General features: G+C 42.8%; 1 protein-coding gene across 2 annotated transcripts in view; it reads right to left on the bottom strand.

Annotated features, from left to right (window-relative positions):
- Positions 1-25363, bottom strand: part of EML3 (EMAP like 3) — a 148053-nt gene that overhangs the window by 58156 nt on the left and 64534 nt on the right. For both annotated transcript variants that reach the window (XM_040328946.1, XM_040328947.1), the window contains exons 5-8: positions 8044-8144; positions 4185-4220; positions 2079-2202; positions 1797-1946 (exon numbers count right to left, since the gene is read on the bottom strand). In XM_040328946.1, coding sequence (XP_040184880.1) covers positions 1797-1946; positions 2079-2202; positions 4185-4220; positions 8044-8144 — 411 coding nt within the window. The remainder of the gene's footprint in view (positions 1-1796; positions 1947-2078; positions 2203-4184; positions 4221-8043; positions 8145-25363) is intronic.

Raw genomic sequence — 25363 nt, 5'->3', positions numbered from 1 at the left:
CAGCTGCTGCCACAATCGAGATATTCATCTCTTCTGTGGGCGGCCGTGTTAACGATAATGGCGGTCTCCGCGGCGAATCCGCCGCGAGATCGCCGTTATCGGTGGCGGGAGAGGGGCCCCCCCCCCTCCCGCCGCTGTTCCGCGCCCTCCGCCGCTTACCGGAGCCGTCGGTAGCGGCGGAGGAGATCGCGACCATCCGGATGGTGAGCGGGGACGAGACTGAAGGAAAAATCTCCTTCGCCCGTCCCCATAGCTCCGCTGGGCGGAAGTGACGTCAAAACGTCAGTCCCGCCCAGCGTCTTAAAGAAACATTTTTTTTTTTGTCATTTGAAAAAATGACATTTCCAAAATTTTTTTTTTTTTTTTTTGCATTTAAGCCTAAATATGAGATCTGAGGTCTTTTTGACCCCAGATCTCATATTTAAGAGGACCTGTCATGCTTTTTTCTATTACAAGGGATGTTTACATTCCTTGTAATAGGAATAAAAGTGATAATTTTTTTTTTTTTTTTTTTTCAGTGTTAAAAATTGTAAAATAAATAAAAATAAATGCGAAAAGCAAAAAAAAAAATGTTTTAAAGCGCCCCGTCCCGACGAGCTCGCGCGTAGAAGCGAACGTATACGCGAGTAGCGCCGACATATGAAAACGGTATTCAAACCACACAAGTGAGGTATCGCCGCGATCGTTAGAGCGAGAGCATTAATTTTAGCCCTAGGCCTACTCTGTAACTCAAAAAATGCAACCTGTAGAATTTTTTAAACGTCGCCTATCAAGATTTTTAAGGGTAAAAGTTTGACGCCATGCCACGAGCGGGCGAAATTTTTAAGCGTGACATGTTGGGTATCATTTTACTCGGCGTAACATTATCTTTCACAATATATAAAAAAATTGGGCCAAATTTATTGTTGTCTTATTTTTTCATTTAAAAAAGTGATTTTTTTCAAAAAAAAGTGCGCTTGTAAGACCGCTGCGCAAATACGGTGTGACAAAAAGTATTGCAATGACTTCCATTTTATTCTCTAGGGTGTTAGAAAAAAAAAATATATAATGTTTGGGGGTTTTAAGTAATTTTCTAGCAAAAAAAAATGGTTTTGTCTCGTAAACACCGACTCTGAAAAACAGGCCCGGGGCTAAAGTGGTTAAGATACAATAATAATTTCGTTTATTCAGCATGAAATGGAGCTTAGTTATGCAGCATTAAGGCTGTTTATTCTGCAATATTTACATTTTTGGTAAACTCATTCAATGAATCCAAGCTCTGCAAGCTGAGATAACATGCACTGCATTGATGCATTCACACAATGTTACAGTAACCATGAGATAAAACAAAGTTCAGGAATATTCCTTTATCCCATTGTTTTGCAAATCTATGTACACTACAAACTGTATGATTAAATCACTTTTAAAATTGCTGTTTTACTAACCTGACAGTCTATTATTCTAAATAGGAAACCTTAATTTTGTTTGCAAATATTAAAGATACTAACTACCAGCAAGAATGCATCCTTATATTACAGAGCACCTGTAATTTCAGATCCATCATGGCGGCACCTGTTAGCAGGCGTCCAATCACCTGCTGCTGCCACGTCCCTCACCTTGTTGTGTCACTGCCCCATCACCAGCCGTCCCATTAAAGTGAATAGGACTGTTGTCAACAGCGGATCAGAGGAGGAGCAGCTGCGGGACAGAGATTACAGTTGCTCTTTAAAAATTATGATTTAAATCGACTAAATTTAAATCAAATCCACCCTGCCATTTAATGTAACATTTTTTGCGTTATATCCTTTCTAACCTACCAGCGTACACAGTCTGTATGCCTCAAAAAATGGCGCTGGGTTCCACGGTTCACATCACACATGACAATGACGCAGGCAGTAAAGTAGATCACCTCTCCAGACTGCAGCATGCGGAGAGTGCATCGAGAGTCTCGGCCACGACAGCCATAGCTAAAGATAATGGCGTCAAGGAAAATCATGGAGGTCAAAATATAGTATTGGCCTAGTATGGTAAAATTGATTTAGGCAAAATCTGCAACTAGCTAGGCAGATGTATAAAACCATACAAAAAAATTAGGATACACCCATTCCAACTGTAGCTTTTCACTTGGAAGTTCCGGCTTCTGGTCATCATGGTTCTGTATGTTGGATGGGATGTACATTGTGATTGGGCGACCACGGAGAAAAACTTTAACGCTGACCCCCTCTAAGAAAAAGCACAGAATAAATTTTAATGAATAACCAATGCTCTATTGGAAAATACAGCAGAAAAATGAGTCATAGAAAGAGAAGTCTTCGTATGTTATACATTTATCAGGAGCACAGTTAAGGATTTTTTTTAAAACTTTGAAATATATGAAAACAAGTGGAGTTCTCTATAAGTTAACATTTAGGTGGTAAAGTGAACCTTCTCTTAAGATCTATAGGTCTAAAAGATAATGGGGTAGATTCAGGTAGCTTTTACGGCGGCGTATCTCCAGATACGCCGCCGTAATTTCAAATCTGCGCCGGCGTATCGTTACGCCGATTCTCAAAGGCAGATACTCTAAAAAAATAGGCTTCCTCCGCCGACGTAACTTGAATGTGGCGGCGTAGAATTGTGTGCAATATTACGTTGGCCGCTAGGGGCGCTTCCTTTGTTTTCGGCGTAGAATATGCAAATGACCTAGATACGCTGATTCACAAACGTACGGCCGGCGCAATTTAAAGTGGAGTTCCACCCATAAATATAACATTACATCAGTAGTTTTAAAAAAATGTCATTAGTCCTTTACGAAAAAAAACATTTTTTTTAGATGCCTTCAAAGTGTTGTTGCTAGGCAGAATAGTTAATCTTCCCACTTCCTGCACCTAGGTGCTTAATGCTTCCTAACCTACACCGCACAGACTCCTGGGAATGTAGTGGGTGTAACTTTCCAAGAGTCTGTGCACTCCCCAGTCTCAAAGAATCATGTGACTTGGACAGCACAGGTGCTGAAACCTGATATGACACTGCTTGTGCAGCACTGAGCATGTGCGAGGTCTGCAATGCTGAAATCCAGGAAGTCATCCAGTCTGGCTTCATGAGGCCCACACTTAAGATGGCTTCAGTCAATTTCTATTTTATAAAGTGTCTAAATGCTGTAACAACCTAACAAAACGCACCTTAGTTTACAGACTAACTTTACTAGAATACATTAAGCTTGTGTATTACAGGGGTATTTATATTTAAAAAGTGAAATTGTGGCCGGAACTCCGCTTTAAGGCAGATACGCTAAAAAAATAGGCTTCCTCCGCCGACGTAACTTGAATGTGGCAAAGTAGAATTGTGTGCAATATTACGTTGGCCGCTAGGGGCGCTTCCGTTGTTTTCGGCGTAGAATATGCAAATGACCTAGATACGCTGATGTACGTACGTACGTACGTACGTACGGCCGGCGCAATTTATTTTCATGTCGTTTATGTTAGGCTTTTTCGGCGTAAGGTTGCTCCTGCTATTAGGTGGCGCAGCCAATGTTAAGTATGGACGACGTTCCCGCTTCGAAATTTGAATTTATTACGTTGTTTGCGTAAGTCGTTCGCGAATAGGGCTGGACATAATTTACGTTCACGTCGAAAGCAATGACGATTTGCGTCGGAATTTCGAGCATGCGCACTGGGATTTTTTCACGAATGGCGCATGCGCCGTTCGTAAAAAAACGTAAAATACGCGGGGTCAACCTATTTTAAATAAAACACGCCCCCCTCAACATCATTTGAATGACGCGTGCTTACGCCGGCCCCATTTACGCTACGCCGCCGTAAGTTAGGAGGCAAGTGCTTTGTGAATACAACACTTGCCTCTCAAACTTACGGCGGCGCAGCGTAAATACGATACGCTGCGCGGCCGTAAGAAGGGGCGCAGCTACCTGAATTTAGCCCATTGGGTTGTTACCAGAGAAAGAGAAGTTAATACCTTGAGTTCATACATTTCACCAACTTAGTTGTTGGAATGCTACAATGCTTCCAAGCTGCCGGCACTTGAGTGAATGGTAGGACTGGCCAACCATTAATTTAATTTACGTTCTGCGTCCAGTTTTGACAGTAGCAAAAAACTCTAAACTAGCTGGGGAAAACGTTTTGCATTTTGAACAGCTAACAGTTAAATTCTTGGATGATACGTTATTAAAGACCTTGATTTAACCAATTAACGAAGCATTGAATACTCACCCAAATTATAATTTCCTCTTCTAGACCCAGAAGAAGCTGCAAGAAAATCATAAAACTCATTGAATATTAAAGAGCATTACAACAATGAGATTTTTTACATATGAGCATAACAACCAAAAAAAGTAGTCAGTGGTCCCTTAAAATCACAAGTGGTGTCTTTCCAACTATGTAATTTCCTTTGCCAGCTTCTAAGCCAACTTCATATAGTGGACCACCAACGTGATCTTTGCCTTATGACAAGTGTGTAAAAGCATTCTAGACTTGGTTACACACTGCCATTTATACTAGTTGGTCCCATTAATGGAATTACTTTTGTATTGTGTTTATACTGTACTGTAGTTGTGTGGTTTTGTCTTGGACTGGTTTAGAGGGACTATTAATTTAAAGTGGTAGCAGATGTTATTTATGTGCCTACATGACAAACAGGTCAGGGAAAGCGTGCATACATTAGTGAGGCTGTCCCAAGCAGGGACTATCCATGGGAGGCTCTTGAGAGTGGAGCACAGGTGATGTGGAATAGGCATAGAAGTGGGGAATAATACTAGCTTTAGTTATGGGACAATCACCTAGAGCTCAGGTGTCAAACACAAGACCCGCAGGCCCTTGCACCTTTTCTGCAGCTGCCGGAGAGCTCCAGCCCTCCTCTGGTCCTCCTCAAGACCCTTACTTTCTGCTTTCAAGCAATGCATCCAGCTTCTTCCCAGCAGCAGCATAAGGTAAGGGGGTGCACTGTGATGTAAGGGAGAGTGGGGGACTCAACTTCTGATGGTAGGGTGGCTCTTGACATCTAATGTAAGGGGAGGGGATGTGCTGGACATCTTACAGATACAACCGGCCCTTTTGAGGGCAATCATAATGCTGATGTGGCCCACAATGAAATTGAGTTCGACACCCTTGACCTAGAGAGACTGGCATGCTGGCTGTGAGGCGGCACTGATTCCAAACAGGAAGGATTCTGGTGTCCGTATGACTTGGGATCTGCTGTTGAGCCGAGACACCAATACTCAAATTCAATTCACTCTTCAGTGTACATAAAGTATACATTATGGAGGTAGCAGGGAATTTTTTTAATGCTGAACTTAACAGGTCCTGATTTCCTCCAGAGAAAAAAAAGCTGCCGATTGTTTTTATCTATTGCTGAAACTGTGGTTTGTGTGCCACCTCTCACAGAATATTCACTGCAGTTAGGCAAACGTATGAACTGCACCCAAATTGCTACATGCAAAAGTCTGAACACACCACAGCACCCCCATTGCCAAATGTGGTCAGGAGTTTAAAATTATTTTGCCATGTGGTGACGGGCTAGAAAAAAAAAATCATCATTATGTTAGTTGTAATTGTAGGCACAGTGAGGGATGACTAATGTGGGGGGTGGGGGGTGTAATCTACCGACACAAATTATGGATTGTGAAATTCTCTTCAAGAATCTACCTACAGAGTCAGGGTCTTGGCTAAAATGTTGCAAAATCTTACTGAAAGATAATAAATGCTTTAAAAATTTGGTTGCACTTGTTGCTTAGTTAAATAGGATGTCCGCCGAAAAAAAACAAAAATTAAAAGTCAGCAGCTACAAATACTGCAGCTGCTGACTTTTAATATCGGCACACTTACCTGTCCTGGAGTCCAGCGCCGTCCGCAGCAGAGGACGAGCGATCGCTCGTCACTCTGATGCCCCCCCCCCCCCGCCATCCACGGTGAGGGAACCAGGAAGTGAAGCGCTCCGGCTTCACTGCCCGGTTCCCTATGGCGCATGCGCGAGTTGCGCTGCGCCTGCTGATTGGCTCCCGCTGTGCTCTGGGAGCCGAGTGTTCCAAGAGCACAACGGGGGAGGGAGGTGACGTCCTGCCGCAGTCTGCCCGCAGACTGTGGCCGGAAGTGGGTGCAAATACCTTTCTTTAGACAGGTATCTGCACCCCCCCTTCCCCCTGGAAGGTGTCAAATGTGACACCGGAGGGGGGGAGGGATCCGATCAGTGGAAGATCCACTTTAGGGTGGAGCTCCGCTTTAAATGAAAACAACAGAAACAACAGTTTTTTTAAGTTTTGAACACAGTGGTGAGAAGTTATGCCGTGTACACAGGATCGGTATTCCCGATGAAAAAAGTCAGATGGACTTTTTTCATCTGAGAAACCGATCGTGTGTGGGCCCCATCGTACTTTTTTCCATCGGTGTAAAAAAATAGAACACGTTTTCAATTTTTCCGATGAACAAAAAAAAACGATAGTAAATTCCGATCGCCTGTGTGGAACTCCATCGGAGAAAAATCCATGCATGCTCAGGCCCCGTACACACGACCAGTTTCCTCGGCAGAATTCAGCTTCCGACCGAGTTTCTGGCTGAATTCTGCCGAGGAAACTGGTCGTGTGTACACTTTCGGCCGAGGAAGCCGACGAGGAGCTCGGCGAGGAAATAGAGAACATGTTCTCTATTTCCTCGTTGTTCTATGGGAGCTCTCGTCCCGCCGAGCTCCTCGGCGGCTTCAGGGCTGAACTGGCCGAGGAACTCGATGTGTTTGGCACGTCGAGTTCCTCGGCCGTGTGTACGAGGCTTCAGAATCAAGTCGACGCATCCTCAGAAGCATTGAACTTCATTTACATCACTGCGTTTTGGCACGGTCGGAATTTAGTCTGATAGTGTGTATGCAAGACTGATGAAAGTTAGCTTCATCAGAATTCCGACGAAAAATTTCATTGGATTTTATTCCATCAGAAATCCAATCGTGTGTACAAGGCATTAGAACCTCTATAAGGCTCGGTTCATATGTATGTGAATCAGGTGTGCTTTGAACCGCATCTGATTCGGATAACATGTTAACCGGTCCGGCTTGCAATGGAGCCAATTCACATATGTCTTGGGCGCCAACCGTCTGTTTTGGAAAATAGTCCTGTGCAATTTTAGGTCCAGTTCGGGTGCGAATCAAAGTAAAAGTTCTCCTGAATCGAACTTGAACCTGTGAACAAAGCTGCACCGGACTCCTTTTCTATCACTTCAATACTGGGCGCTATCGCCCCCTTCCTTCACAGACCAATTTTCAACCTTCAGCACTCTCACACTTGCGCGGTCATACTCCGCTGTACCCAAAAGAAATTTTTATCATTTCGTTCCCAGAAAACGTTCTTTTGGTGGTATTTATTCACGACTTTGTTTTTAATTTTTTGCGATATAGGCGAAAAAAAGAGTGGACATTTGGTAAAAAAACAATATTTTCATCTTTCTATTTTAAAAGAAATCCAATAAAAGAGAATTTTGTCATAAATTTAAGCCAAAATGTATTCTGCTACATGTCTTTAGCAAAAAAAATACTGTTAAGTTTATAATAATTGGTTTGTGTGATCACGGACAGACGTACGCAGATGATCACGGACATATGTGTGCAGATGATCATTGGGACATGTGATTTTAATGTTAGATATGTGTGGGACAGGTGTTTTTTCTGTGTGGGAACATGAGTGGAGACATGTGTTTTGGGGACATATGTTTTTACATTGTGTGGGGACATATGTGGGGACACTGGGCCAGTGATCAGTGTGTAAAAAGCTGTAAAAAAATGCTCATACTCACTGATCACCGGCCGGCTGCAGAGATCCGCTCTCCTCACTGACAACTTCCGAGTGAGGAGAGGAGTGCCGATCGCCTAGCAACCGGCTCTTTATTTACATCACGCAACAGCTGTGATTGGACACAGCCGTCATGTGATCAGGAGGACCAATCGCAGAGCCCTCCTGTGGATCGCAAATGTGCCGTGTCCGGGTAAAACGAGCACATCGGGACCGTGAATTGGTGGCCAAACCTGTGGCAAAAGAAGAGGGATACATCTGAGCATTTTTTACGCTTCAATCCCATCTCCCACAATTCTCACCATTTAAAAGATTTGCAGTTGAGACAGATTTCCGTTCCAGCTTTTTGCTTCTATCTCGTGCTTCTCTGACCAGTTTATCAGATGAACTGTTTCTTCGTAACCTAAGAGAACAAAATGAATAGGACATATGAATACAGTCTGAAAGCAGCCATAATGATTTACGAATTCTGCAAAGCTTTGAAATATTTATCATGCTTACAGTAGCTGTATTTACTGAGCATAGCCATACATACAATATTAGTTGCTTTCAATATACAGTATTTCTGCATTGTGTTGTAAAGCTCTTAACGGGTCTGTAAATATCAGGTCCAAGGCACTAACTGGGTGATATCGCCCCTACTGGAATTAGTAACATTTTTCATAATCCAAGTTGAACTTCACTATGTTGTAGGCCTCAACAACAACACAATGCATGTGTTTTCACTTGCCCTGCGTTCCATTTTGAAAGGCACCCATACCAGGAACACTTAGGGCAACACATCCATAATTCTTCATACAGGACCTTTTCCCTTGCACAAATGGACTGGGGCAAACAAGTCCTGGTGCATTGCATATATATAACACTGGATCTTTCCTGAGATGAGAGAGAGCAAGTGAGAAAGAAAGATAACCAAGTCATGACCTCAGTGGGCTTCTGCTCATTAAAGTGCACCTATGCACCAATAGGCCCGCAAAGTACGGCTTTTTTACATGAGCTTCATCCTCTGAAGAGTGATTCATGGTGTTTTGAATCATGGTGATTCATGGTGTTTTTCAGTTGGGCATTTGACAGGCAATGTGAAGGCATTATGTCATCTCCTTACCGCCAGCTTTAACTCCCTAAAAACACACACCACCACACTGCAACTGCGTGCTTTGCAAGGTACTTTCTGGCCTGTAGAAATTTTACAGCAAATACTAAACAAACTAAAATATAAAAAGTACAGACTAACTCAGAGAACTACCAATCACAGAGAGTAGAAAAGGAAACAATTTTAGGGTCGGACAGGGTTTTTTTAAATAAAAAAAATAGTTTATTGTGCCATCAAAAACAAGACGTAACTTGTACATCAAATGATACAAAACATCGGGAGACAGTACAAACAAAGTAACGGCACATAAGTAGTTCACGTAAAATCTTTCGTACATAAAGAGAAAACCCTTCAAAACAACAGAATAGGCCAACAAGCCAAAAAAACAAAAAAAAAACAAAAGAAAAAAACTAAAACAAAAAATTCTCTCCTGTAAATACAGAATACTCATAACATTCAACCTGTATGAATAAAAACTCTCTCTCATCAGCAGAGGGTAAATTCAATTCGCATACTTACCAGTGAAAGATAGAGAGTGTTGAGAACATTATTCAACCACCCAGACATACTGTTCACATTTGCAATAACCGATGCATAATTAATCGCGGAGGTGCCAACCCAGGTGTATCCAGCCATGCCTGCCATATAGAATAGAACTTTCGAGATACATCTCTATGCTGATACGTTAGATGTTCTCGAATGAGAACATAGTTTACTTGGTTCACCCACTGAAGTTTAGTCGGCACATATGCAGCCAGCCAAAGCCTTGCAACCAGCTTACGGGCTATGTATAATAGTCTAGTTACCGCTATATTGGCAGGGTAAGGAAAAACGTCCTCATCAATCGCTCCCAAGACACATATCAAGGGATCCAATGGGATCCTAACCTGGAATACTGAGGAAACGACTTCTGTGACATCACCCCAGTAACGATGTAACTTGGGGCAGCGCCACATGAGATGAATTAGAGAACCCTTATCCCTGCAACATTTAGGACACATAGGGGAGTCTCTCCTCCCCCAACGATGCAATTGTATAGGTGTACGGTAAGCCCTATGCAGCAAAAAAAGATGGGACAACCTATGAGACTGTGATACCGAAGTAAGGGGACCAGATTATAGGCATAAATCCCAGTGCTCTTCACAAATTTCTCCCAAATCCTGTGTCCAACACCTTCTACTTGGTAGATTGGCTATATCCTGCGTAGTTAATAATAGGTTTGAATAGATATGAGAAATCAAGAACTTCCTCTCCTGACCATAACAAATATCCTTAAGTAAGGAATGACTAACAAGCCTGAGAATAGAAGTTTGGCCTTGAGCCTGAAGAGCATGTCTTAGTTGGAGATATCTGTAAAATTGGGTTCTATGGAGATTAAATTCATTTAAAGGTCCGAAAAGGACTTCAAAACATTATCATGAAATAATTGGGCAACCTTGTAAATGCCAGCCTCCCTACATTTCTGGAAACCCTCCAGCTGATAAACTTCCCCAAAGTTGAGATTTCCCCACAATGGGGTCTCCTCCAAGAACCCCCAGATTCTCAAACAAGACCTGAAAGCAGTCCAGAGTCGCTTAAGAAGGACAACAGTAGGGGACTTTTGCGGCAACCGGGGTAACCCTGCCTCCAGCTCGGATAATACTATAGTATCCTGCGTTCCAGTCCGCAATAGGTTCTCTATCGGAGTCATCCAACAACCCACAGCCACTGAGATGCTAAAGCTGAGATGCATAAAAGTAAAGTTTAGGATTGGGGACTGCAGCTCCTCCCCGGTCTTTACCATACTGCAGGGTGGAAAGACTAATTCTGGCAACCCGTTTCCTCTATATTAGAGATCTGAACAGGGTATCGATACGGGTGAACCATCGACGTGGAATCCATTGTGGGGAGTTGTGCATAATATACAATAGTTGGGGACACCGGACCATTTTAATCAAATTTATTCTACCAATTACGGACAATGGTAGTTTGCACCATGCATTACACTTCAATTGGAGCTTTTTGAAGAGGGGCAAAATATTCTCCTCCAAGTAGGACAACGGGTTCGCAGATACATACACTCCCAAGTATTTAAAGGAGGAGACTACCCTAAGGGATTCCGCAGCAACCGGTAACAAAACCGTCAGAGCATCCAAAGGCAAAAGAACAGACTTGTCCCAATTAATGGAGAATCCCGACAAGGAGCCAGGACAGGGTATTTAAGAACCTCTACACCAAAGAAACAACAAAAAGTGGCTACTAGACCCACCATATTGCTAAGAAAAGTAAGGGGTAATATATATTAAATAAAGCATTGCCTTGCAGAGGCAGTGGTGCAAGGACTGCAGATGTCAATTACCAAGACAAATCAGGATCCAACTACGGCACCAACAAAATATAAATGATGACTCTGAGCCTACTTGAATGCAGCATTTGGCCCAAGTTGCCTCAACACTCCTTGCCCATCTGGCATGCATGTCTACTATGTGTATAAAATATCTGGCATTCTCAGCACCAGGACTACAGGATACACAATGCAGCAGCCAGAAGAGCTACTACTAATGGCTACGATTGCCCTGGAACAGTGGTGTCAAACTCAATTTCATTGTGGGCCGCATCAGCAATATGATTCCCCTTTAAAAGGGCCGGTTGTATCTGTAAGATTGGATGTCCAGCACATCCCCTCCCCTTACAATAGATGTCAAGAGCCACCCCACCATCAGAAGTTGAGTCCCCCACTCTCCCATACATCACAGTGCACCCCCTTTCCTTATGCTGCTGCTTGGAAGAAGCTGGATGCATTGCTTGAAAGCAGAAAGTAAAGCCGTGTACACACGATCGGTTTGTCTGATGAAAACAGACTGTTTTCATCGGACAAACCGATCGTGTGTGGGCCCCATCAGTCTTTTTTCCATCGGTGAAAAAAAATAGAACATGTTTAAAATTTTTCCTATGGATAAAAAAACGATAGAAAAATCTGATCCTCTGTGTGGAACTCCATCGGACAAAAATCCACGCATGTCTCAGAATCAAGTCGACGCATGCTCGGAAGCATTGAACTTTTTGTTCGGCTCATCGTAGTGTTGTACATCACCGATTTTTAAATGATGGTGTGTAGGCAAGACTGATGAAAGTCAGCTTCAGCGGATACCAGACGGAAAAATCCATCGGATTAGATTCCATCAGATATCCGATCGTGTGTCTGGAGGAGGACCAGAGGTTGGCTGAAGGTGTGAGGGCCACATGAAATGGCCTAGAGGGCCGGATTCGGCCTGCGGGCCTTGTGTTTAACACCTGCGCCCTACAACATCTTAAGGACTTCATCCACCATCGAGACTGCATAAAAAGACCTTTAGAATGTCTAATAACATGCACACACAAGACCAGACATTGGGCCAGGAACTTAGTAAAATTAGGAGAAGAAAAAGAGCCGGTTCATGCTCATGCTCATGGGTAATTGATCCTATCATGGTTATTTCAGCAGGAAACCTCAACAGAACGCTAATAGGTTGGAGATAAAAAATGAAAAAAAAAGAAGGCGTAGTGCGATACTGTCTGCAAAGAAGAAGGAAGAGCAGGGCAGTGCTGCTGTCTGGGAAGACGATTAACAAAAACAGCAGATTGTTTTATTGGAAGTAATTGGAAATTATACAGATATTTTTGCAATCAACATGCATATCTATTGTTTAATAAAAGTTCAATGAACTCACCACACTCAGTAAACTGTGGTAACTAGTTTTCATATGACTCACAACACAGAACATAGGACAAGAAACCGTCCAAAAAACTACTAAAACCAAAGAACAAATAGATTGTGTGATTTGTGTGTGGATCAGCAGAACAGAGCTTAACATTAGGAAGTATTCAGACTATTTCTCTGATACTAAAGGCATTCATTGTTTGAATGCCCAGTAATATAGTCCAGTCAGAGAGAGGACAGTTGTGTCATTATATTCTAGGGAAAAGGCATTCAGACTATGTTGCTGGTCTACATTGGTCTAGCATATATATATATATATATATATATATATATATATATATATATATATATATATACATATATATATATACATATACACACACACACACACACACACACACACACACACACACAGGGCTCCCATAATTTAAAAAAGTAAGAACATTCATGTGATGGGATCTATTCTTGCCTTAGTGAACGATCCCATACACAAGATCAGTTATAGGAAGTGGCTATACAGTATTTAAAAAGTTAAACACTTGATAATAAAAAATTCATACAATGTTTTAACCAACAACTATATATCTGGATTTAATAAAGAATATCAGAGGCATAGGCGTAAGTACAAAAACAGTGCATAGACACAAAATGTAAACCAACCAACATGATAACGACCCCAAACACCTCCAAGATGACCACTGCCTTTTTAAAGAAGCTGAGGGTAAAGGTGATGGACTGGCCAAGCATGTCTGCAGACCTAAACCCCTATTGAGCATCTGTGGGGCATCCTCAAATGGAAGGTGGAGGGGTGCAGGGTCTCTAACATCCATCAACTCTGTGATGTCATCATGGAGGAGTGGACAAGACTCCGGTGGCAACCTGTGACGCTCTGGTGAATGTCATACCCAAGAGGGTTAAAGCAATGCTGGAAAATAATGGTGACCACACAAAATATTGACACTTTGGGCTCAATTTGGACATTTTCACTTAGGGGGTGTTCTCACTTTTGTTGCCAGCGGTTTAAACATTAATAGCTGTGTGTTGAGTTATTTTAAGAGGACATCAAATGTACACTGTTATACAAGCTGTACACTCACTACTTTACATTGTAGCAAAGTGTCATATCTTCAGTGTTGTCACATGAAAAGATATAATAAAATATTTACAAAAATGTAAGGGGTGTACTCACTTTTGTGAGATACTGTACATTCAAATTAGGATTTAAATTAAGAGCCTATACGGGGAATCTGTGAATACAAACTAATAACAATAAAGCTGGCTATACACTGGTAGATTTGTACAAAAATGCTCTTCGATACATTTGATGACCGATTGTTAAAAACAAATGTTTTCAAAGTACTGTTGACAATCGATTTTGGAGTGAATGGACTTTCCCAAACAAAAACCACAGTTTGTTGGAGAATATTTCTTATCCTGCTCTTTCAAATTTTCTCATCAAATGAGCATCAATTTGACCTCATTATGATTAGATAATTGAGGAATGTTCTCAAAATGAAATTTTTTAGAATACTAGTGTATGTCCAGCTTAAAGAGGTTGTAAACCACTCTGTGGAAGTTGTACCTATAGGTAAGGCTTACCTATAGGTACTGTAGATATCTCCTAAATGTGCGCCGTTTAGGAGATATTTACTGTGTTTTGCGCCAATGATGTCATCGGTGCATGCGCTGTGAAGAAACGGCCCCTGTGCCGCATGTGCGGGAGTGATGTCACGCGGCTGCGGACAGTCACAGACCTGGAATCCGTGGCCCTGCTGTGAAGGTATCTTATGGAAATCTTTTACATCTATTTCTAAAGGAAATAAGAGTGGCGGGACAATGCGACTTGTGGTGAGCTGTATTTTCCCTGATCAGTTCTGACGGGATGTATACCCATGTGACCGTGTATTAGTACTATTGTTGTCACTAGGCTTTTTCCCCACTGTCCTGTTCCCCCTCTCCCTCTCTCCCCCACTCTGTGGTATTGGTATCTATACCTGCAAGGTGACCTCAACATTAATAATCCACAGCCATATGGCCTATTTTGCTGCTCCACATTATATTCCTGGACTGGCTTCACATTGCTCTATATATCAGTGCCTCCGCACTTAACAGCATTGCAATTACATGCATATTTTCCTAGCCCAGTCTTTAGGTATAATCCCATATAGTGGTACCAACTACAGTTGCAATAAAAAGTATGTGCAGGTGTGAACCCCTAGAGCCTAGACTAATGACATCTCCAAGAGCTAATTGGAGTGAGGTGTCAGACAACTGGAGTCCAATCAATGAATTGAGATTGGAGGTGTTGGTTACAGCTGCCCTGTCCTATAAAAAAACACACACCAGTTCTGGGTTTGCTTTTCACAAGAAGCATTGCCTGATGTGAATGATGCCTCGCACAAAAGAGCTCCCAGAAGACCTACGATTAAGAATTGCTGACTTGCATAAAGCTGGAAAGGGTTATAAAAATATCTCCAAAAGCCTTGCTGTTCATCAGTCCACGGTAAGACAAATTGTCTATAAATGGAGAAAGTTCAGCACTGCTGCTACTCTCCCTAGAGTGGCCGTCCTGTAAAGATGACTGAAAGAGCACAGCGCAAACTGCTCAATGAGGTAAAGAAGAATCCTAGAGTGTCAGCTAAAGACTTACAAAAGTCTCTGGCATATGCCAACATCCCTGTTAGCGAATCTACTTTACGTAAAACACTAAACAAGAATGGATTTCATGGGAGGATACCACAGAGGAAGCCACTGCTGTCCAAAAAAAACATTGCTGCACATTTACAGTTTGCACAAGAGCACTTAGATGTTCCACAGCAGTACTGACAAAATATTCTGTGGACAGATAAAACCAAAGTTAAGTTGTTTGGAAGAAACACACAACACTATGTGTGGAAAAAAAGAGGCACAGCACACCAACATCAAAACCTCACCCCAACTGTGAAGTATGGTGGTGGGGGCATCATGGTTTGGGCTGCTTTGCTGCCTTAGGGCCTGAACAGATTGCTATCATCGAAGGAAAAATGAATTCCCAAGTTTATCAAGACATTTTGCAGGAGAACTTAAGGCCATCTGTCCACCAGCTGAAGCTCAACAGAAGATGGGTGTTGCAAAAGGACAACGACCCAAAGCATAGAACAACAGGCTGGCTTAAACAGAAGAAAATACACCTTCTGGAGTGGCCCAGTCAGAGTCCTGACCTCAACCCGATTGAGATGCTGTGGCATGACCTCAAGAAAGCAACTTACACCAGACATCCCAAGAATATTGCTGAACGGAAACAGTTCTGTAAAGAGGAATGGTCAAGAATTACTCCTGACCATTGTGCACGTCTGATCTGCAACTACAGGAAACGTTTGGTTGAAGTTATTGCTGCCAAAGGAGGTTCAACCAATTATTAAATCCAAGGGTTCACATACTTTTTCCACGTGCACTGTGAATGTTTACATGGTGTGTTCAATAAAAACATGGTAACATTTAATTATTTGTGTGTTATTAGTTTAAGCAGACTGTGGTTGTCTATTGTTGCGACTTAGGTTAAGATCAGATCACATTTTATGACATATTGTGCAGAAATCCATATCATTCCAAAAGGGTTCACATACTTTTTATTGCAACAGTATACAATCAACTAGGGGGAGCCTGGTCATCAGAGGGTTCCAACACTCCTGCAGGAGATGGTGAATGTGGTATGTGAGGTTGTGGTGACCACCTGTGTCCCTATCCAGACTAGTGTCTTTTTAATGGTGTTTTGTAGATACGTGTATTCTTTCATTAATTATTAAAGTATTTCATATGTGGATGTTAAATAAAATTAATGCAGTCTTACCCAGCAGTCCCTCATTGAGAAAATCTTTGAAATTCTAATTTCACCCCTTTCTTTCTATTTCTAAAGACCTGTTGTCTCCACAATAAAGGAAGCTGACAGGCTGGAGGTGAATTTCTCTATATACTTGCATTTGCATGACAAACCAAGACAGACATTTTGTACATTCTACTTCATTTTATCACATATTGTTTTTTAGTTTTTGACACCTAAACAGAAGAGCTAAAGAATATTTGAACAATAGAGAAACTAATCTAACACCATAGTCTAAAAACAGGTTATTTTTTTGTCCCATCCCTGGGATTTATCTATGTAAATAACTGATAAAAACAACTGTTAAAATTGGCAATATATGTTTTCTCTCTTTTGCTGTATCCCAAGTGGAGGTTCCTTTCCCCATAATTGGTGGTTTATTCCAAGTACTTAAAGTGATACTAAAGTCTTGTTTTTTCTTTAAATATAACAAACATGTTATACTTACCTGCTCTGTGCAGTGTGCACAGAGCAGCCCAGATCCTCTTCTTATTGGGTCATTTGCCAGCTCTCCCTCCCCTCCCTTTTTCGAGTGCCCCCACAGCAAGCAGCTTGCTATGGGGAACCCTGAGCCGAGCCACAGCTTTGTGTATCCATTCAGATACGGAGCAACGGATTTTCATCCGCCCCCTTTCTCTCCTGATTGGCTAACTGACTTTGATTGACAGCAGCTGGAGCCAAAGGCACCGCTGATGTGTCTCAGCCAATCAGGAGGCACATCACTGGATGGAGATGGGCTCAGGTAAGTATTAGGGGGGCTGCTGCACAAAGAAGATTTTTTATCTTAATGTATAGAATGCATCAAGATAAAAAAAATTCTTCCTTTAGAATCACTTTCAGCATATGTAATGCCGCGTACACACGGTCGTTTTTCGGCATTAAAAAAAACCACCGTTTTTAAAAACGTCATTCAAAATGATCGTGTGTGGGCTACACATCGTTTTTCATCAAAATTCGAGCATGCTGCATTTTTTAATGTCGTTTTTCAAAATGTCGTTTTTCGTGATGTAAAAAATGATCGTGTGTGGGCAAAAACAACGTTTTAAACACGCGCATGCCCAGAAGCAAGTTATGAGACAGGAGCGCTCGTTCTGGTAAAACTACCATTCATAATGGAATAAGCACATTCATCACGCTGTAACAGACAAAAAAGCGCGAATCGTCTTTTGCTAACAAGGAATCTGCTAAAAGCAGCCCAAAGGCAAATAGAACTTCCCTTTTAGGCCTCGTACAGACGGGCAAACATGTACGATGAAAACGGTCCGCCGGACCGTTTTCAGCGTACATGTCTGCCCGGAGATTTCTGTATGATGGCTGTACACACCATCATACAGAAATCCGCGCTTACTCGATACACGGCGACGAGGCCACGACGATGACGCGGCGACGTGCGCGGCCCTGGCAGTTCAATGCTTCCACGCATCTAAGTCATTTGACGCATGCGAGGGATGGCGGCCGCTCAAACATGTACGGTAGGTCTGTACAGACGACCGAACATGTCCGACGGACAGGATTCCAGCGGGCATGTTTCTAAACATGTTTAGAAATATTTGCCCGCTCGAAAAAGGCTCGGCGGGCAAATGTACGTTGGAATCCTGTCCGCTCGGCTGTACAGACGACCGAACATGTCTGCTGAAACTGGTCCGCGGACCAGTTTCAGCAGATATGTTCGGTCGTCTGTACGGGGCCTTAGAGTTCCGTCGTACGTGTTGTACGTCACCGCGCTTTGTTCATCATTTTTCCAAAATGATGGTGTGTGGGCAACATCGTTTTTAATGATGAAGTTGGAAAAACGTCGTTTTTTTTCATGATGAAAAAATGACTTTTTTTCATGCCGAAAAACGACTGTGTGTACGCGGCATAAGTCCCTCATAGAGAGAGTGGCATTTTTTTTAAATGTATATTTTACTTTTTATCTTATTAGGTCTTGATCCCACAGATATGGATCCATTTAGCCATCCACAATTTTTCTCCAGTATCCTTCATGTCCCAAGGATTGTTCCGAGTCAACTACAGATTTTCTGTTTGAATAAATCTCTTCCTCCCTGAATGTGAAGCCACATGCATACTGAATCACTTTGTTGAGTATGTAACTCTTATGTATTGTTATTGTCTGACTGTTTATGAACTTATGGAAATATATTCTAATTGTGCTCCATTCCCTGCTACATTAGGTCTCCTGAGAAAGCATTAAACATTTATGAAACGCGTTAATACCTACAACAGTGTTCCTGCATTGACTATTTTGTTGTATAACGATTATATAATCAAATAAGACATTGTGTGTGCAGCCTAAATAGGGTTGAGCATAAACCAGCATTTTTCTCGGGGATGGGCAGGACATCTTTTATGTTTTATATGTTTTCTTATCTATGAACTAATAAAGCTTTTGTAATGTTATATTAAGTTTACATACTTTGTTTGTTCTTGGGTTTGTGCTTGAGCAAAGGAAAAGGGGAAGTAGACTGTACACCGCTCCAAGGCTGTTTGCAAATTAAACATCTCTTGATACTACTGTGGCAACAAGACTGCCAAGGTCCGCAACCTGAGAAATCCATGCAACAAAGAGAAAAAGCGGGAAAATCCAGAGCTGAAGAGTTATTGTAGAGTCAAAGGTTCAAAAAACATGACACGCAAGGCAGGGCTCAAGTCGTGCGGGAACGCGTGGGAACGGAGTTCCTGCACTTTTTTCACAGCAGGAACGCAGTTCCCTTTGCAGGACTAGAGCAGCCGAGCCGCCCGCGCCAATCCTTCACTAAGCGGCGATGCCCAGCTCGAGTCACTTGCTTAAAGTTCTTTCTAAATCCTGCGTTAATTTGCGGCAGACCTCTGCAATGTCTCCTGGGAACAATGACAAAAGTTCCCAGGAGACATTGCGGCATCGAGGAAGTGACGGAATACCAGCACACTACCTGATGAATCCATATACAGGAAGCGGCCAGTAACATAAAGGATTACTAAGGTACAGTGGATCAAAAAAAAAAAATGCGGTTTAGTAATTATGCATATGAGCGTATCATTTTTTTTTTTTTTGGTGGGGGAGTGGATCTTGGGTGGGAGTTCCCACACTTTTTTCCCCAGGACTTGACCCCTGACGCAAGGGATCCACACTATTCAGCAGACGCGTTTCACCAAAAGTGCTTAACCACTTGCCAACCGTGGACTTTATATAACGTCCTAGGCTTTTATGTTATGATTTTACGCCCCGGCCTCTGCATTAAAAAAAAAACGGCGCCAGTTCGGCTGTGAAGCGGTGAGCGTTTTATTTTAATCTTCCCAGCCTAGTGGTGAGATGTGGAGTCTTATTGACCCCATATCTCACTGTAAAGAGGTCCTGTCATGCCATATTCCTATTACAAGGGATGTTTACATTCCTTGTAATAGGAATAAAAGTGATACATTTGTTTTTCTCTTTTCAAAGTGTCCAAAAAATGTTTTTAAAGTAAAATTAACAATATTTTTTTTTTAAAGTGCCCCTGTCCCTGTGTGCTCGCACGCAGAAAGCGAACGCATACATAAGTCCCACCCACATATGAAAACGGTGTTCAAACCACACATGTGAGGTGTTGCCATGAACGTTAGAGCGAGAGCAATAATTCTTGCCCTAAACCTCCTTTTTAACTAAAAACACGTAACCAGTAAAAAAAATTTAAGCGTTACCTATGGGGATTTTTAAGTACCAAAGTTTTGCGCCATTCCACGAGCGTGTGCTTCATCTTTCACATTATGCAAACAAATTGGACTAACTTTACTGGTTTTTTTTTAAAGCATCAACAAAAAAAAAATTCCCCAAAAAAGTGTTTAAAAAATTTCTGCGCAAATACCGTGCGAGATAAAAAGTTGCTATGACTGCCATTGTATTCTCTAGGGTCTCTGCTAAAAACACATATATAATATTTGGGGGTTCTATGTAATTTTCTAGCCCAAAAAATGATGATTTTTACATGTAGGAGCATAGTATCAGAATTGGCCCGGTTGTTAAGTGGTTAATCATTGTGTTTGAACACCTCTAAAGATATGATAAGGATCTCCTAGCCTTTCTGTTAGTTTAAGCAACATTTTCACCCAGCTATGACAAGCAGTACAGTGAAGTCTTGCTCATGAACCAACACCTATTGCGTGTATTTAAACTATACTGTAATGTTTATTGTTTCAAGGCCAAAAGATGTATAAAAGTGTCATGTAGCGCTACAAAGAAACCTGACTGGTTTGCCCAGAACATACATTCTATGCATGCTTACCTTATATAATCTTAATATAGACCATAAGCATACATGCGTTTGACTAATTTCATGTCTTACTAACCTCTGTAACATACTTGTGTTGTAAAACGTTTTCCTGCTGTGTTTTCTCTTAACCACTGGACCTCTGGAAGATTTACCCCGCTTCATGTCCAGGCAATTTATGGCGAAATGGCACTGCGTTAATTTAACTGACAATTGCGCAGTCATGTGACACTGTACCCAAATAATGTAATGTATGACTTTTATTTCCCCACAAATAGAGCTTTCTTTTGGTGGTTTTTGATCACCTCTGCCTTTTTTTGGGGGGGGGGTTTGCACTATAAACAAAAAAAGACTGAGGCCCGGATTCACATACATTGGCGCATATTTATGCCGGTGTAGCGTATCCAATATATACGCTATGCAGACGTTGCGCAGAGAGGCAAGCACCGAATTCATAAAGCACTTGCCTCCCAAACTGCGCTGGGTTCCCTCGGCGTAAGCCGTCGTAGGTGGAAGTGGGCGTAAGCCATGCTAATGAGGCGTGACCCCATGCAAATGATAGGCAGAGTGCCATACTACATAAACGACGTAAAATACAACGGCTGTGTTCCCTGGTCCATACCTTTGCATGGGTTGCGCCTCATGTATGGGGAATAACTTTACGCCGGACGTACGACTTACGCAAACCGCGTATATTATGCGCCCGGTGCAAGTTCGTTCATGAATCGGCGTATCTCCCTCATTTACATATGTGCATAGAAAATCAATGGGAGCGGCAAATGCGCCCAGCGTAAATATGCGCCCATGATACGACGGCGTAGGCAAGTTACGTCGGTCGTAGGAAGCCTATTTTTAGGCGTATCTCAGATTGTGGGCACGGCGCATAGATACGACGGCGCATAGTTATACTTACGCGGCGTATCTCGAGATACGTTGGCGTAAGTGCTTTGTGAACCGGGCCTGACAGTTTTGAAAAAAATAAACAATATTTTGTACTTTCTGCTATACAATCTATCCAATAAAAAAGTTGAAATTTAGGCCTATATGTATTTTTGGGGGAAAAAATATTCCAATCAACACATATTGATTGGTTTGCACAAAAGTTATAGTTACAAAGTTATATAGTAGGTGAGGTTGAAAAAAGACACAAGTCCATCAAGTTCAACCTGTGTATGTTGTGGTGCTTCAGGTGCTTATCTAATAGTTTCTTGAAACGATCGATGCTCCCCGCTGATACCACCACCTGTGGAAGGGAATTCCACATCCTTGCCGCTCTTACAGTAAAGAACCCCCTACGTCAGTGGGGGAGATTCAGATAGAGATATGACGGCGTATCTCCTGATACGCCGTCGTATCTCTGAGATCCGACGGTCGGATCTATGCGACTGATTCATAAGAATCAGTTTCGCATAGATCTCCCTTAGATCCGACAGGTGTAAGTGACTTACACCGTCGGATCTTAGGCTGCAATCTCCCGCCGGCCGCTAGGTGGTGCTTCCATTTGTATACGCAACGAATATGCAAATGAGGAGATTCGCCGATTCAGAAACGAACGCCCGCCCATCGCTTTTTTTTTACGTCGTTTGCGTTCGGCTTTTTCCGGCGGATAGTTACCCCTGCTATATGCGGCGTATCCAATGTTAAGTATGGCCGTCGTTCCTGCGCCGAGTTTTGACATTTTATGTCGTTTGCGTAAGTCGGTCGCGAATACGGATGGACGTAATTTACGTTCACGCCGAAACCAATGACGTTCTAGCGACGTCATTGGGAGCAATGCACGCCGGGAAAATTCGCGGACGGCGCATTCGCAGTTAAATCGGCGCGGGGACGCGCCTGATTTAAATACTACACTTCCCCTAGCCGCGGAATTTGAATTCCGCCGGGGGATTTACGATCCGCCGGTGCAAGTTTCGAGGTAAGTGCTTTCTGAATACTGCACTAGCCTCTCAAGTTTGCGCCGGCGGATCGTAAATCAGATAGATTACGCAGATCTAAAGATCCGCTAATCTATCTGAATCTAGCCCAGTGGTTCTCAACCTTCTAGCGCCGTGACCCCTTGATAAAATTTCCCAAGTTGTGGGGACCCCTAACAGTAAAATTATTTGCGTGGCAAGACAAGTAATTTGCGTCCCTAACTCACAGACATTTATCGCTCCCTGAGTCCCTTCCACTCGTACAGTGTTAAAACCTCTTATGGTACATTTTAGGATGTACCACTCTTTCTCTTTGTTCTCCTTTCTTTCCCTTGTATCTCTCTCTATCCTAATTAAAAATAAAAAATTCCCCCCATCCCTCTCTCTAGCTATCTTTCTTGTTACGTCTCTTATTCTTTCTCTACCTTTCTCTTGGTTCCTCCCCCCTTTTCCTCTCCCTTCCATGTATTTTCTATTTTTATTCCTTCATTTACTCCTTGGTGGGGGCCCACAGGAACAGCCCAGCTGGGCGGCCACAGACTCTAAGGACAGCCCTGCTGGGGGGCCGCAAAAGGCTGGGAGAGCGGTGTGGGCTTCAGGAACAGCCCAGGATTTGGTGACCCCTGGCAAATCATCATTTGACCCCCGAGGGTGTCCCGACCCCAGGTTGAGAACCATTGCTTTACGTAGTTTATGGTTAAACCTCTTTTCTTCTAATTTTAATTAGTGGCCATGTGTCTTGATAAACTCCCTTCCGCGTTTTATCCCTATTGTGGGGTCACCAGTATGGTATTTGTAAATTGAAATCATATCCCCTCTCAAGCGTCTCTTCTCCAGAGAGAATAAGTTCAGTGCTCGCACCTTTCTTCATAACTAATATCCTCCTTTATTAGCTTTGTATTAGTTATTTGTACTCGCTCCATTTCCAGTACATCCTTCCTAAAGACTGTGGCCCAGAACTGGACATCATACTCCAGGTGCGGCCAGACCAGAGTCTTGTAGAGCGGGAGAATTATTGTTTTATCTCTGGAGTTAATCCCCTTTTTAATGCATGCCAATATTCAGTTTTCTTTCTTAGCAGCAGCTTGGCATAGAGGGGGGCACTCAGGCACCCCTAATGGACAGACCGCCACTGGTCAAAGCCAAAGTCATATCCAAGTTGCACCCATCCAAAGTTGCATCAACCTGCACTCCAAAGTTGGCACAACTTTGGAGTCGTACAAGTGTGAATAGAGCCTTAAAGCGGGAGTTCACCCGAAAAAAATGTTTTAACATTAGATTGAGGCTGGTTTTGTCAAGTTGGAAGCCTGTCGGAAGACTGTCAATCAAATAGGAACGCCCAGTCCCGCAGCCCATACCGGGAAGAGGCGGAGAAGATCTATCTCTAAAACGGTAAGTACTGCTTCGATTTAAAAAAAAACACCCGATTCCCCTTCACAAAATAAGCCTCAATCTAATGTTAAAAATTAAGTTTTTGGGTGAACCTCCACTTTAAAGAGGTTGTAAAGGCAGAAGGTTTTTTATCTTAATGCATTCTATGCATTAAGATAAAAAGCCTTCTGTCTGCAGCAGCCCCCCTAATGCTGACCTGAGCCCCCTCTCTGTCTAGCGAATGTCTCAAACCATCTGAGGTTCTCCTTCATGATTACAGAAAACAAACACTCTTGCGCACGAGTGGATTACCAGACAGTCAATATTTCGTAATGGTACATGTCACTGGCCTTGCTGCCCTTCAGGGATAGGGATATCCTAGCAATAAACGAGAAAACGAATGAAAGAGTGCACCAGCCTACTGCATTATCCTTTGGACGGATTTTATTGGAAAAAATAATAAATCAAAACTACTCACAAGTGTAGCTGAAAGGTTCACAATATACAACGTTTCCACAGGTAGCAGCAATTAGTCAAGCCCAAATGAACTCCAGATGGTCATAGAGGATGTGATGAGGGCCACTGCCGGCTGACGCGTTTCGAAGGACAAGCTCTGAGGAAGTAGGTTGTCCTTCGAAACGTGTCAGCCGGCAGTGACCCTCATCACATCCTCTATGACCATCTGGGGTGCGTTCGGGCTTGACTAATTGCTGCTACCTGTAGAAACTTTGTATATTGTGAACCTTTCAGCCGCACATCTGAGTAGTTTTGATTTATAATTTTTTCCAATAAAACCTGAACCATAATGCACTAGGCTGGTGTGCCCTTTCTTTCTTTTTCTCGTCTCCTTCATGATTGGCTGAAACACAGCAGCGACGCCATTGGCCCCCGATACTGTTGTAACAGGCGCCGTCGCGCCACCTGTTCTGTACAATAGCAGGCGCTGTCAGCGCTATAATGCGTTCCACACTGGAATGCATACAGCGCTCGCGCGATGACGTCATTGCCCGGCGCCGTGGTGCGTTCCAGCTTGGAACACGGAAGTGCACTGCGAAGCGGCGGTTTTCTTGAATATCACTGCTTATGCACTGCACCTGGGAGACCTGTTAGTTGCCTATAAAGGCATTCAGCTGAGATACAATCCCTGTTCTATTATTGTCGGCCGTAGCCGGCTAGGCTACAACCAAGCTAAAGCTACCAGAAATCCCTGGACTGCATCGCTCCCCATGCTGCAACACCGCTCCAGGCAATAACTACTACTTTAGTGCTCTTACATCTACTGCAACAGAGAGCTATTACTGGGGACAACCTTGAGGCCTTGCTTGCTGAACTTCTTACGCCATGGGCCATGGAATCCCTACTTCCTACACTGAAGCCTGCAAACGGATAAGTAGCAATTGTGTCACTTGTAGTTCTACAGAAAGATCTGCTGTATATGTTCCATCTAAAACAATTGCTGTTATTTATCATGGCTTTTGGCT

Source organism: Rana temporaria, chromosome 11, assembly GCF_905171775.1.
Source record: "Rana temporaria chromosome 11, aRanTem1.1, whole genome shotgun sequence".
Lineage (NCBI taxonomy): Eukaryota > Metazoa > Chordata > Amphibia > Anura > Ranidae > Rana > Rana temporaria.
This window is presented reverse-complemented; position numbering and strand designations above follow the sequence as displayed.